We start from the raw sequence: 13,731 nt of genomic DNA on the forward strand, positions 1-13,731 counted from the left end.
ACGAGGGTGATTACAAAGGTATGAAACAATGAACCGGCACAGGACAGCAAACACCAGGGGATTAAATGGGGGAACACTAATGACGAGAACAGGTGAAGCTGACTAAACAATAAGGACAAGACGAGGATAACAAGGGGGGCGGGGTGACGTAACGAGACAACACAAGCACATGGCCAAACAATTGGCCATGCGCTTGTACACAAAACATGATTCTGTCATGATCCTGCCACAAGACAAGAGGAATCAAAGACATGATGGCAGAATCAGGACAATTTCAATACTACTTGGGACTAAATTGGCCCGGATGCTTTCACAATATATTGATGTGTAAAATTCATTTCCTACGAAAAAGGAACACAATGTTTGCACAATTTTTTTGCACAATTTTTCATAGTAACTGAATATTACACAACAACAGATGTGCAAAATGTGCAGATTATGAATTTGTGGCTACGGGTTGAGAAACAAATCTATTATATAACAAACAATTGGCCATGCGCTTGTACACAAAACATGATTCTGTCATGATCCTGCCACAAGACAAGAGGAATCAAAGACATGATGGCAGAATCATGACAGAACCCCCACCTTAAGGAGCGGCTACCAGACGCTCCTCAAGGGGACATCAAACACGGGACATGACAGACTGAGAAATCGACACAAACCAACAAAACATGACAAATAGCAATAACGGCAAACACGAATACATGACAACAGGGTTAGGGTGCATCAATAAGAACAACAAACACTGGAGGGGGGGGAGGAACAATAGAGTTTGTGGGATGTAGTCCAGGGTGAAAAGGTGGACTGGGGTTCTTGGGCTTACAGGACGAGGGCTTGGAACGAGGATTCCGGGCGGACTTGGGTGGGGGCACACGAGAAGCCATGGGAGAAACAGACTGGGGCAGAGTAGGTCACAGAACAGGACAAAAGACAGGAGAAGCTGTAGGCGGCCGTGTGGAGGTGGAAGACGACACTGTAGGCGGCCGTGTGGAGGTGGAAGACGACACTGTGGCTGGTCGCGGGACTGAAACGAGGTCAGCGCTCTCTGCAACAGAACCTGAACCAGCGCTCCTCACATCAGATACGGAGGAAGCACTCCACATATCAGCCTCGGAAATAGTGATCTCTGCAGCTGACTCGGGAACCGCGTCGACTGCAGCTGACTCGGGAACCGCGTCGACTGCAGCTGACTCGGGAACCGCGTCGACTGCAGCTGACTCGGGAACCGCGTCGACTGCAGCTGACTCGGGAACCGCGTCGACTGCAGCTGACTCGGGAACCGCGTCGACTGCAGCTGACTCGGGAACCGCGTCGACTGCAGCTGACTCGGGAACCGCGTCGACTGCAGCTGACTCGGGAACCGCGTCGACTGCAGCTGACTCGGGAACAGCGCTCACCACTGCAGTTGCGGGTTGAAAAACCATCGCGGACTCAGGAGAAGATGGCGATGGGGAACAGGAAGCTCCCTTCTTCCTCCTCTTTCTCTTTGGCCGCGGGGCAGAGGCCGTAGCCGGACTTGTGACCGGTTGGGGAAGCACAGCAGGAACCGTGACTGGTGGTGGGAGGACAGTCTCAGGTAGGGTTGACTCCGTCGCTGAGGACTCCGAAGCAGACTCCCACGAGATCCGTCTCCCTCGTTTACCGCAGAGACTAACAGGTGCGGATGACGCCTCAGGAGTCAAAGTGGAGTGTACCTGGTTCCCCTGCGTAACAACGGCTATAACGCGACCCTCCGGGATCACTGGCAAACAGGCAGAGGGTGGAGAACTCGAGGAAGAAGCTTGTGGCTCCTCCCGGGAGAAATGATCCCAAAGTTTGGCATAATCTCTCAGGATCCGCTCACCCTGGGGCAGGACTGGAAGGTTGACCCCCTTTCTGTCGGTGGGAGCCGACAACCAGCATTGTTCACGGAACTCCAACTGTCGCTGGAGTTGAGAGGACATACTGCTTGCTGGGTTCTTCTTTGGCCGGTTCATTCTGTCATGAATTTCAGGGAACGAACCCAATCGCAAACAGTATGCAAAACACAAAGTTTATTAAAGACAGAAAACAGGTAAAAGAAAACCCACGAGGGGGCAAACAACACTGGTAGGGAAAAATAAAGACTAACAACACTAGACTAAGACTGGACAGTTAACTAGACTATAAACTCTCAGCAGACACAAGACTAAACAGCTCTTTGACAAAACTCTTAACAGGATACTCACGAGGGTGATTACAAAGGTATGAAACAATGAACCGGCACAGGACAGCAAACACCAGGGGATTAAATGGGGGAACACTAATGACGAGAACAGGTGAAGCTGACTAAACAATAAGGACAAGACGAGGATAACAAGGGGGGGGGGGGGGGGGGGGGTGACGTAACGAGACAACACAAGCACATGGCCAAACAATTGGCCATGCGCTTGTACACAAAACATGATTCTGTCATGATCCTGCCACAAGACAAGAGGAATCAAAGACATGATGGCAGAATCAGGACAATTTCAATACTACTTGGGACTAAATTGGCCCGGATGCTTTCACAATATATTGATGTGTAAAATTCAGTTCCTACGAAAAAGGAACACAATTTTTGCACAATTTTTTTGCACAATTTTTCATAGTAACTGAATATTACACAACAACAGATGTGCAAAATGTGCAGATTATGAATTTGTGGCTACGGGTTGAGAAACAAATCTATTATATAACATGCTTTTTCTCTGCACATGTAAACTTATTAAACATATTATTTAGACTTGAGTCACAATTACAATAGTCAATTGTACACTACATATATTTAAACATTTTCAAAATTGGCTTAACACATTATTCATACATTTTAACACTTTCTGAAAGAAATGTCCAAGTAATGAAGTGAATTCCAAGCATGAATAAGTCAACTTAAAATATATACTCAAATGTATCCTGTGGTGGCAAACAAAATTCTATCACTGAATAAGAGACAAACATTTCCAATTGTATTTTATGAGGTTTATTTTCTTGCAAGAAAAGGTCATAGTCACACAGAGTGGCTCCACAGTGTAAAAGTGAAGGGAGGGCATCCTTCCTCCTCTATAGTTTTGACTCCCAGGATGTTATTTTTCTAGGCCAATGATGGTATTTTCAACCATAGGTGGAACATTCTTAGACTTAGACTTGTTCATCATATTGTATACTTGAGTGGAGGCCCTCCTGTCACGTACCAACACTCTTTACCATTCCAATACAATTCCATATTAGAATGAGATGTGTGTGTGCTCTTTTACTGTCATATGATGGTCACAGACATCTTTAAGATAACATTTCTTCCACAACCCTTAAATATATTACAACTTAAAGATATTAAATAATGTATTTTTTAAATATACTTTCAGCTGTATTAATCCACTGGAGGCAAGTTTGCAGAAGAACCTTTAATAACTCAACAACAAAATGAAAGTATAAGCCAGCAGCCCCTCACGGACGACAGGGGCATGTTCGCTCAACACTGACGTGTAACGAAGTGTGCTGAACTTGGGCAGACACCGGGCGAACTGAATCGTATAGCCGAGTCTGATGAAACTGTTGGAAATGTTTCCTTCAGAGACCAGGAGACGTTGGGATATCTTTCAATGCAGAAGTTACTCTTTATTGAGGACTTTGCTGTTGCGATGCTGTAGTCACCAAGTCTTAACTCAATAGCTTAAACCCAATGTTTATATCTTTCCAAGGGGGAGGGATTTACATATTGATGGGGAGGCAATCTGAACAAAGCATGTAAATGTGAAGTACAGGAATCAGTACTTTACCGGAAATTCCACAGCCCTGATCTCATCAGCATAACAGTGTAACTCAGAGGTTTGAGATGCTAATCCAATCAGCCTGATTGTATCACCCATACCTTCACATTATCATAGAGCTTAATGGCCAGGAAGTGCATACAGACAAAAGCTAATGTCAGACACCTGAATTGCTTGACTTAATCTTCTTTGAATCTCATCATCTATGCCTCAAAATGGAAAACAGTGTGCAGAACTTTCTCAGTTAAAATACTATTGTATTCGAACCTAAATTAAACATTTTAATAAATTTGTAACACTACAGTACGGAGGAGCTGGACCTGTTGGGAAGCACTCTCCAGGCTTCCCAGACCAGGCCAGGGGGGCCAGAGGCACCACAGACGTACCCGGGGTGGGGCAGTGAGGTGGAGGGAAGGGACCTAGTTCGGAAGGCCCGGGGGCGGCCCGAAGCGGGGTCTGAGTGTGCGATGCAACACTCACTTGTCTCCACGGGTCGGCAGGGGGTGCATGAGAAGGTGTAGTTGGGTTCTTGAACCGCACCCAGCTGCCGGCTGGCGACACAAGAGGGGGATGAGAGACAACTGTTGGATGCAGTTCTCTACCGCGTCGCCCAACTGCCGGACCTGAGAAATAGGGTAGTCCAGGAACAGAACCTTGTCCGGATCCCCCATATCGGCCAGGTTGAGCCAGAGATGGCGCTCCTAGACCACTAAGGTGGACCGCCAGGCCGATCGCTCCACTGGAGGGATAGCCTCGTAACCCTTCACCTATCCTCCGTGAAGGGTAGTGAAGGGGGAGGAGCTACTCAGGCAATAATTTCTGGCAGTGAAAGGTGCCGTCCACAACCTGGTAAGCTCTCCTTGCACTTCTTGACAGAAAGGCACTTGGGTGGCGGGCTGAGAACCAGAACCGCTATTATTAGGGAGAAAACTGATCCTAGACCCGCAGTTATGGGCAGCTTTTCCCCATAAAAGCAATCAGAAGCAGCAGCAGGCAGTGGTTTGAGTGAGAAAATACCACGATAGTCTCAAGTCCGTGGCCCGGGGATACATATACACACATACATAAACCTACCTTTCAGAAGTGCCAAATTTCAGAAGATTCTTAAAAATCATTAGTCATCTCTAGCAGTAAAAGTCGTCATCTTTTGTATTCATGTCTGGAGAGTTTTATTTGTTTTGAGGGTATTATGAAGGCAATGAAGAATCTCAAGATTTTCAATAGCAACCTGTGATATTCATACGTTCAGTTTGACAGAGTACAATTTAGCTAAAGTTCTGCATGAACAAGCAGCTAAACTTAATGAGGATACTGGTCTTTTCTCCTCTGAGAGGGATACGTGGATTGGATCAATATTAGGGCCACTTTGGAATCATTTGAAAGCACCTTTATTAGCTACAATTTCAGGAGTGTTTCTCATCTTACTTGTACATTACCATAAGGGAGTTGATTTGTTTTGTGAGACACGTGACTGCCTTAAGGCTATCATCCAATGCCAATTCAAGAATTTATTCTGATTCAAGAGGAATCTGAATGCCAAATCCTGACTGGACGAAGAGAAGGACCTGGGGAGGGAGGAGGGTAATTAGCTCCTGAGAAACGCGATAGCTGCTGATAATACTGAAGGAGCTTATATATGAATACAGTGATAGGCATCATATTCCTATAGATAGACGTGGATCAGCTGAAAGTCAGCTGATGCGAGCTTGACTAACGTGACCTGCCAGAACTGATGCTAAGCTTGATTTCAGTCAGGACCATTATCGTCAAATACGATTGACAATTAGCATACAGTTTGGATTGGTAGTACGGTTCCGTTCTGGGTGAGAATTCCCTGTGCATCCATGCAGCCTAGCATGGATAAGAGCAGGGAGAGCAGCAATAACCCCCCAAAACAAAACCATATGCCAATATGCCAATAGAAATGAGAAATGGAGATTTCCTGTTCAATTATCCTTTTCATTGGAAATACGTCACAATACGGAGTAATTTTGGTGGAAAATTGCAGTTCACACAGAATTAAGCAACACATGTCATTAATACAGCTGGATGGTTTAATGCAACAAGCTGAATCTGATACTTGTTTATATTTAGGCACAAATATGTAGGTTTGCAAAAACTGGTTTGAACATAAAAGGCTAAAAGTTTTTGAAATTTTCATTGTCTGTCTGTGTGAGGTCATCGGAGCTGCTAACAAACCAACACACACAAGCTCTTGTAGCTCCGCCCCCTGTGCCAGGAGCAGTAGCTCATTTGCATTTAAAGGGACAGACACAAAAACTGTATGTTTTGGCTCACCCTCAATAAGTGACAACTTTAACATGCTATATAAAAATATCTGTGGGGTATTTTGAGGTAATTCTTCACATACACACTCTGGGGACATCAGAAACTTATTTTACATCTTGTGAAAAGGGCATTATACCACCCCTTTAATAAACCCTGATGTTAGCAGCATATGTTGAGCACTATATATCCAGTTTAATGTTGGAAGCATCACCCCAGCTGGAGCAAGCAAGGACACATTACATCACACGTGTTGCTGTAGCCAATTTACCAATAATTGTCCTGGATACACCACCATCAGCACCAGACCTCCACACTCCGCCCACTCGTTCCGCATCCCCTGAATACTTGAATACCTGCACCTGTCCTCATCACCTGCCGGCAATCTGGACCCACTCACCCACACCTTAAATACACCACCAGTTCCCTCAGTTCACTGTCTGGTCTCGTCGATACACCTTCGACTTCCTGCCTTACAGCATTAAAGACAATCTCCAAGTCTACAATCAACCTTACCTGCTTCGTGTACCTACCTGATCTCCCGTTCAGCTAATTCCGGTCCGTCTGTCTGCAAACCAGTTGTCGGTGAGGGGCTGCTGTCTCCCTCAGACGAAAACGATGTACCCTAGGAAAGGAACAGACTGTGCATGAAACGCGCATTTCTCCACCTTGACAAAAAGCCCATTCTCTAGCAACCTCTGAAGCACTCGTCGGACGTGCTGCACATGTTCCTGGAGAGAAGAAGAAAATATCAATATGTCATCCAGGTAGACATATATGAACTGATCGACCATATCTTGCATCACGTCATTGACGAGTGCCTGGAAGACCGCTGGGGAGTTCGATAATCCAAATGGCATTACCGAATATTCAAAGTGAACCCTGGGGGTATTAAAAGCGGTCTTCCACTCATCCCCCTTCCTGATGCGGACCAAATGATAAGCATTACGTAAATCCAATTTTGTGAAGACCGACGCTCCCTGCAACCTCTCGAAGGCTGTAGACATCAACGGCAAAGAATAAATATTCTTTACCGGGATGCTGTTCAACCCTCGGTAATCAATACAAGGTCGCAGAGACCCGTCCTTCTTCCCCACAAAAAAGAACCCCGCCCCCGCTGGAGAAGAAGAAGGGCGGATGAATCTGGCTGCTAAAGAATCAGAAATATTTTTCTCCATAGCCTCCCTTCCTGGAGTAGAAAGCGAATACAACTTGCCCTTAGGCGGAGACTTATCTGGCAGTAAATCTATGGCACAGTCATAGATTTATAAGCCCGTTGAGGGATGTGGGCAGATCCAGGGTATAAATCTCTCTCTGGATGCGGTCAGCCAGCCCATGCAGGAACATGTCCCACTGCGCCTCCTCGTTCCATTGACACTCAGCCGCTAATGTCCGAAATTCGATGGAGAAATCTGATACAGATCTCTCTCCTTGACGTAGATCAGCAAGAATTCTAGCAGCTTCTCTCCCGGGCACTGCCCGATCGAAAACTCGCTTAATCTCAGCGGCGAGTGTCTGGAACGAGGCACAGCATGGGTCTTGGTTCTCCCACACCGCCGTCCCCCATAGCGCCGCCTTCCCTGATAACAGCGTTAGAACAAACGCTACCTTGGATTGTTCCGTACTGAAGGTTCTGGGTTGCAGTGCAAAATGCATGGAGCATCGAGTGAGGAATGCCCTGTAGAAACTGGGCTCACCTGAATATAATTTGGGCACTGGTAGTCGAGGAAGGGTTCGCTGGTGGTGTGCGGGGAACAGGCGGTCTGGGTGGCGTAGTGGGAGCTCGCAAAAGTTGGAACTGCTGGGTGAGCTCGGACACCTGCGCCTCTAGAGCTTGAACTGCTCTCCCTGTGTCATTGATGTTCTTCTCACAGGAATCCATCCTCTGCATGCTGTTGTCTACGAACACTTGAAGAGACGCTGACGATTCACCTGCTGCTTCCATGAGGGTCAGGTCGTTCTGTCACGGCAATAATGGCTAGGAAGCAATATGCAAGTAAAACTAGAATCTGATGGTGACTGAACACGGGGTGTGGCGCAGGGACGTCGATGGCCAACAGAGTGCAGGTGGAATGATGAGAAGAGGCGACGATGATGATGGGGGTGAGTAATCCAGAACACAGAGACGAAGACACGACCGGAAACCAAGGACAGGAACAAAGCACATGAACTGGACGCCAACCGGGATCAGGAACACACACGCGACAACGATCTGACAAAGGAGAGGACAAAACGGTGAGTATAAGAAGAGTAAGGTGGATGAGCTGCAGCTGGTGATGAAAGTGAAACCAGCTGTGCGCTGATCAGCGATGATGGGTTGATCACGCCCCCTACTCACACACCCACACACGTATAACAACAAAGACACGAGACAAGAAGGAAACAGTGAATTCATGAATCGTGACATATTCTAATTATATGACCAGCACCTGTATGTAGTGATAAATTGTAAGTATTGAAACTAACCACTAGGTGTCAGTAGTATAACACTTACCTGTAGAGTGTGGAGAATGGAAGCCAGTGTAATAGATGTTCGGTTGCTGTTCCTGATATGGACCTGAAAGGACAATAAAACAATTTGTTACAAAACTGTTTCTTCACTGCATTACGAAACATTACACTCTGCTCTTTATTATTATCACTTCGACTTCGTCTCCTGCTTCTGCTCTTCTCTCAGGCTGATAGAAGGCTGTTTTGTTTTCTTGAGGTAAAAGACAAGACCTTCTGTTAAAGCAGCACTATGCAATTTTTTTTAGCTTAACTGAACAGCTTTAGGAGTTATTGGAATGGTTATAAGACTATTTTCGGGTTGAATGGTGGTCGTCTTGCAACTCCCCTCCAACTCCCAGGCGGCCTGCAGCGAGCTCGACCGTCCCCCCGTCAACTCACTCCAGCGCACCGCCTGGAGCGTCCATGGGCGCGAGTCCCCCGCTCCCTGTCCTTACAAAGCATATCACTGAGTAACGGTCTATAATGTTAATGTTATTTGGAAGTACCTACATATTTAAGCTGTGTAACTAGTGAGTTAATTCAAACTGTGGTACAGATTGATCGGTTATGATATTTTAATTAGATTGCCTGTAGGCAAGCAATTGTAAGCAATCGTGCTAACTATTAACAAAACCACTTATTGAACATATGAACCCGAACCATATAAACCTCCATGACTCAAGCGGCCCCCAAAAACAGAAGTTAAATTTCAGTTACTTTTGAACTCATTCTCTCTGAGGGCGGAGGCTTTATAGGAAACTAGAAAAATAAGGCGAAGGTCATAGCTTTAGTATAAAAGCACCAGATACATTGTTCTCCATATCACTTGCTAAAACAAAGGTAAGTCAGTTTTACTTAACATTTTTATAATCATTTTCATGTTTTAAATTTTAAAACTGTTCTGCTTTCAGTACATCGTTGGAGAAACTCATTGACACATTTTTGTGTAAACCTACAAAAAGGATGGCTGATAGCAAAAGCAAGTATTTTCTTATTTCATCAAACAGATCTGGAAACAATACCAGCCATCAAAGTGATATTTTCATTCTTTTAAAATATACAATGTTTCTTCACCAGTGGCTGTGTCCCAGTGGAGCCCGGGGTTTGTACAAGAGCTTCTCCCTGCTGCCCAAAAGACAGCGCTTCTCTACAATCTCTCTTACCTGTGCCTGGGCAACTTCTCCAACCTGGAGAGAATCATCAGGACTCGGGCTGTGGAAACCCAGCTTCTGTTCGGCTCTTCTGATGCAACTATGTTGAAAGTACTGTTTCAGATTTCTCTTGATTTCAGTATCTGTCACCAAGATTTTTTTTTGTGTGTGTGTCAACTCACCAAACATGAAGGGTCTGTAGTAAAATAGCATGTCATATAACTTTTAGCTAGAGATTAGATTGAGCTAAACTGGTTATGAGAGTCTCTCCTTAAACTGTAAATAAATAAATAATATGTCATAATATCATAATGTGAGCCATGAAAAATGTTCAGTTTTTTTAACTGACATTTTAGGTAAAAATCTTTTATAACCTAAGAGTTTGTACCCATCATCTTGGTTTGATATGCTTCTTATAGCTAAATTATAAATGCATTTCTTACATTTTTATAACTTTAAATTTTTAAAGTGCCCCTATTATGGGTTTTCGAATATTTCATTTCATGCATTGTGTATTATAGTTGTTTGTGATTGTAAACGTTCAGCAAAGTTGTATCTTCGAAAGTGCACGATAAAAAGTTATTGTCTTGCAAAAGAAAGAATCGACTCTGAACCGCCTTTACGAGTATTTTTTATCCGAATCCCACTGCTTTACTGTTCTACGCCACTAGAAGAAACATTTACATAATTCCCGCCTATGTTGTACATTGTCCGCCCGCAAACAACTTGACCAGCTCTCAAACGTCATTTTGCTGACAACTTCTTTTTAAATCTCTGAGTTCATAATTGTACTTTCGCAAAGCACTTGCTCGTGAAAGATGGGTCAGTACTCAGTATATTTGGATCAACTTGCTCTTCAGAATCACATCCTGTAAGTATGATTAAATGCATGTAGACCAATCACAAAAGACTGGGCCATGGCAAATCAGAGCAGAACAGACCTCGGGGAAAGGAGGGATTTAGAGAGACTGATTCATCCATTGAGTCGTTTGAGAATCATTGAAAAATGTGGTGATGTGCAAATGTATATTATGATAAAACAAAACAGTTTTTTGACTTTTGATGCATGTAAACCTGTTGTAGGAGACCTTAAGGACAAAATTAGGAGTCTTTAAAATAGCATAATAGGGGCACTTTTACTTAAAATTATATTAAAAACAGTTAATGCAGCAGCATTATGAACAGCATTTCAGAAATAATTACAGGACAAATACAAGCAACAAGATTTCTGAATGTTTCATCACCATCAGTGTGACTGTCGGTTTTTAAATTCTAAGATACTTGTCTCTTAATTCTAGTGTATTTTGACCAGTGAAAACCTGGTTCAGTCACTGTTTCCCATGTTGGTGACAGCTGTGGAGAAAAATAAGCCGATTTTGGCGGTCAAATTCCTAGAAAAAGCACGAATCTGGATCAAAGACATTATCAATGATGTGGAAAGGATAGTGGAGAAGTAAGAATATTTTCCTCATGAAAACATATTTCAAAATACCTTGAGCAATTGAATTTTTCTTCTACATGCAACTGCTATAATCAGGCAAAAGTATGAACATATTTTAAGATAAACTTTTAAGCTACTTACACAGCCCATTGTTATAAAATGCTAATTTCACAGCAACGTTTCTTCAACATTGTATAGGTATGAATTACACAACAAAGATGTAGCATCATCCACCAGTGATGTTATCCAGGAAAAAATAGATACAGATAAAAAGATTACAGAACAAGACCAAGAGTTGAAGATGATTAAAAAAAACCAGAATAAAATGAAATCTGAACTCCAGAAAACCACAGAAGAGCTTACTGAAATTGAGAAAAAGATAAACAGCAAAAGCCAAGAGATTCAAGAATTTGCCAGATCCATAACTAAAACAAGTAAAGGCCTCGGCATCTTCGCTGCAATCGTTCCATTCATCGGGCTGATTGTTAAAAGCATTTATGATGCTGTAAATGATCCTGAGCATACTGCACATTTGAAGGCTCTTGAAGCTGAATTGAATATCCTCATCGCTGATAAGACTGCTGTGAAACAGGAGCAGTGGCAAATCGAACTCCAGATGATTGATTGGCAGATGAAGGCTGCCAGAGCCAGTTTTGACCGGAGTGAGTCGGTTTTCTTTCATATTTTAAGTATACTTACTTGACAAGTCATGCTTAAGACTGTGTCAACATTCAAGTCTAGTTTAAGGCAGGGAGCGAACATGTGGCTTGTTGAAACCTTTATTTCCCCTCTGCAGACCTCATACCCGACCCCATCCATCTAAATGAAGTTCAGAAAAGCTTGACAAGAATTCAGGAAATTCTGATTCAGCTCAAAAACTTCTGGGAGAATGTTGCTCAACTGCTGGACAACCTGGAACAGAAGACCTTCGTTGGAGAAGATCTTATCGAAGACCTTGCCGAACTAAAAGATGAATTTCTTGATTCAATTAAAATAGCCACAGAGGTAAAATTCATGTTCATATGATTACAAGAACATTTCCAGTAAGATATTCTAAAATATATATATTTATTTTTTTATTTCTTTATTTGTACCTGCGGTAAAGGTTTGTCTGTTCCCTCCTAAATGTCAGTCTCGTTTTGTCCAGCCATTACTAAGGCTTCATCTAAAAGTGTAATGTAACTTGTAAATGTTTTAATTCCACAGGCTTGGTGCTGTTTTGGTGTCGGTTGTAAAAGAGCATCTGTCATGTTTAAGCTCCAGACCAAAGATGCCTACAAGTTTCTGGAGGTCAGTCCTTCCTCTCTCTCCAAGGATGAGTGGCAAATAGAGTACGAAAGTGTAAAGAAACGACTGGAGGAAATAGACACACCACAAGCTGTGACATCCTCTGATAAACCTGCCATTTCTGAATGATCAGAGCGCTGACACACGTCTCCTATTTGAGTTTTCTGCCTTGTGATGCCTGTAACCTGATATCATGATGTTTAGCCTTTTTAAACACTGTACTTGTAAACTGCAGAGTTCTGTAATCCTCTTTACTTAATGCCTAAAACACTCTATATATATTCCACATGTATCATCTCTTTATGAGCTCTTGCAAAGACTCTTGTTGAACAGTTCTAAATGGATGAATGCTTCTCTGAATAAAGTTTGATATCATTATTGACATTTGTTTTGGTTTTAAAATTTTTTAAATGTCTATTTTTTTGTCTAAAGTCATAGATTTAAGTTTCTGCAGCAAATATTTCATCATCTCAAACTACTTTTGATGTCACTGGATGCACAAACAAATGTCACATTATACAGGTTAAAAAATATTTGATTGTTTCATTCTGATTATGAATAATCTCCATTATGAAGATGATTTCAACACAGTTTATCAGGATAATGATTACTATATCAAAACATTCATTCACTGGTGGCATAGTGTCATACTGAACATGTTTTGAGTGTATAACCTTGCTGGTATAGCCTTTAAAATAATTCCCAGTCATTGGATATAAAGATAGAAAAGCTGTGTAATCATTTTATGGTAACACTTTATGGTGTTTGTGTAATAGAGTAATTACTTAATACAAAATGTAATAACATGCAACAAAATGTACTTAATATGTAACTAAGGTATGGAACCACATGTACTTACCAGTTGTAATAATGAAAATGAATCTCTGCTGCTCACATGAACACAAACTGTTCTCTGTCGATGTAAACCTCTTTAAGATGCATACGTGTTTAGAGGGAAACATGAAATATCAACAAGATGGCTTACACAATCTTACAATCTATTAGAAATTGTCTAATAACAGTACAAGTCCTGCAATACGTATTAGTATTGTACTTTAGTTATATTATTTTAGGCCAATTTTGGGTAATATTATATATATTATATAATATATACTAGTATTATTATCAGCCTATATATATATATATATATATAAAGCATTTCATTGAATGCCACATAACGGATTGAATTTGACTGCAGAGTTGAAATATCATTATCATTAGTTTCTCATTATGGAGCAAAAAGTGTTAAATAAATGATTTAGAAAAAAAATCCCTATGGAAAAAAATTAATGGAAAAAAACCTTCC

The 13,731-nt window shown here is 42.4% G+C and overlaps 1 protein-coding gene across 1 annotated transcript; it reads left to right on the plus strand.

Annotated features, from left to right (window-relative positions):
* The first annotated feature begins 9,332 nt into the window (after nucleotides 1-9,332).
* LOC143725863 (uncharacterized) lies at nucleotides 9,333-12,807 on the plus strand. Its single transcript, XM_077218682.1, has 7 exons — nucleotides 9,333-9,386; nucleotides 9,458-9,525; nucleotides 9,624-9,808; nucleotides 10,996-11,150; nucleotides 11,337-11,800; nucleotides 11,935-12,143; nucleotides 12,345-12,807. The coding sequence occupies exons 2-7, from the start codon at nucleotides 9,510-9,512 to the stop codon at nucleotides 12,552-12,554; spliced, it is 1,239 nt and encodes a 412-aa protein (XP_077074797.1). The 5' UTR covers nucleotides 9,333-9,386; nucleotides 9,458-9,509; the 3' UTR covers nucleotides 12,555-12,807.
* The last annotated feature ends 924 nt before the right edge of the window (nucleotides 12,808-13,731 follow it).

This window comes from Siphateles boraxobius, unplaced genomic scaffold, assembly GCF_051911475.1.
Source record: "Siphateles boraxobius isolate OS27281-9 unplaced genomic scaffold, OSU_SipBor_1 12, whole genome shotgun sequence".
Classification (NCBI taxonomy): Eukaryota; Metazoa; Chordata; class Actinopteri; order Cypriniformes; family Leuciscidae; genus Siphateles; species Siphateles boraxobius.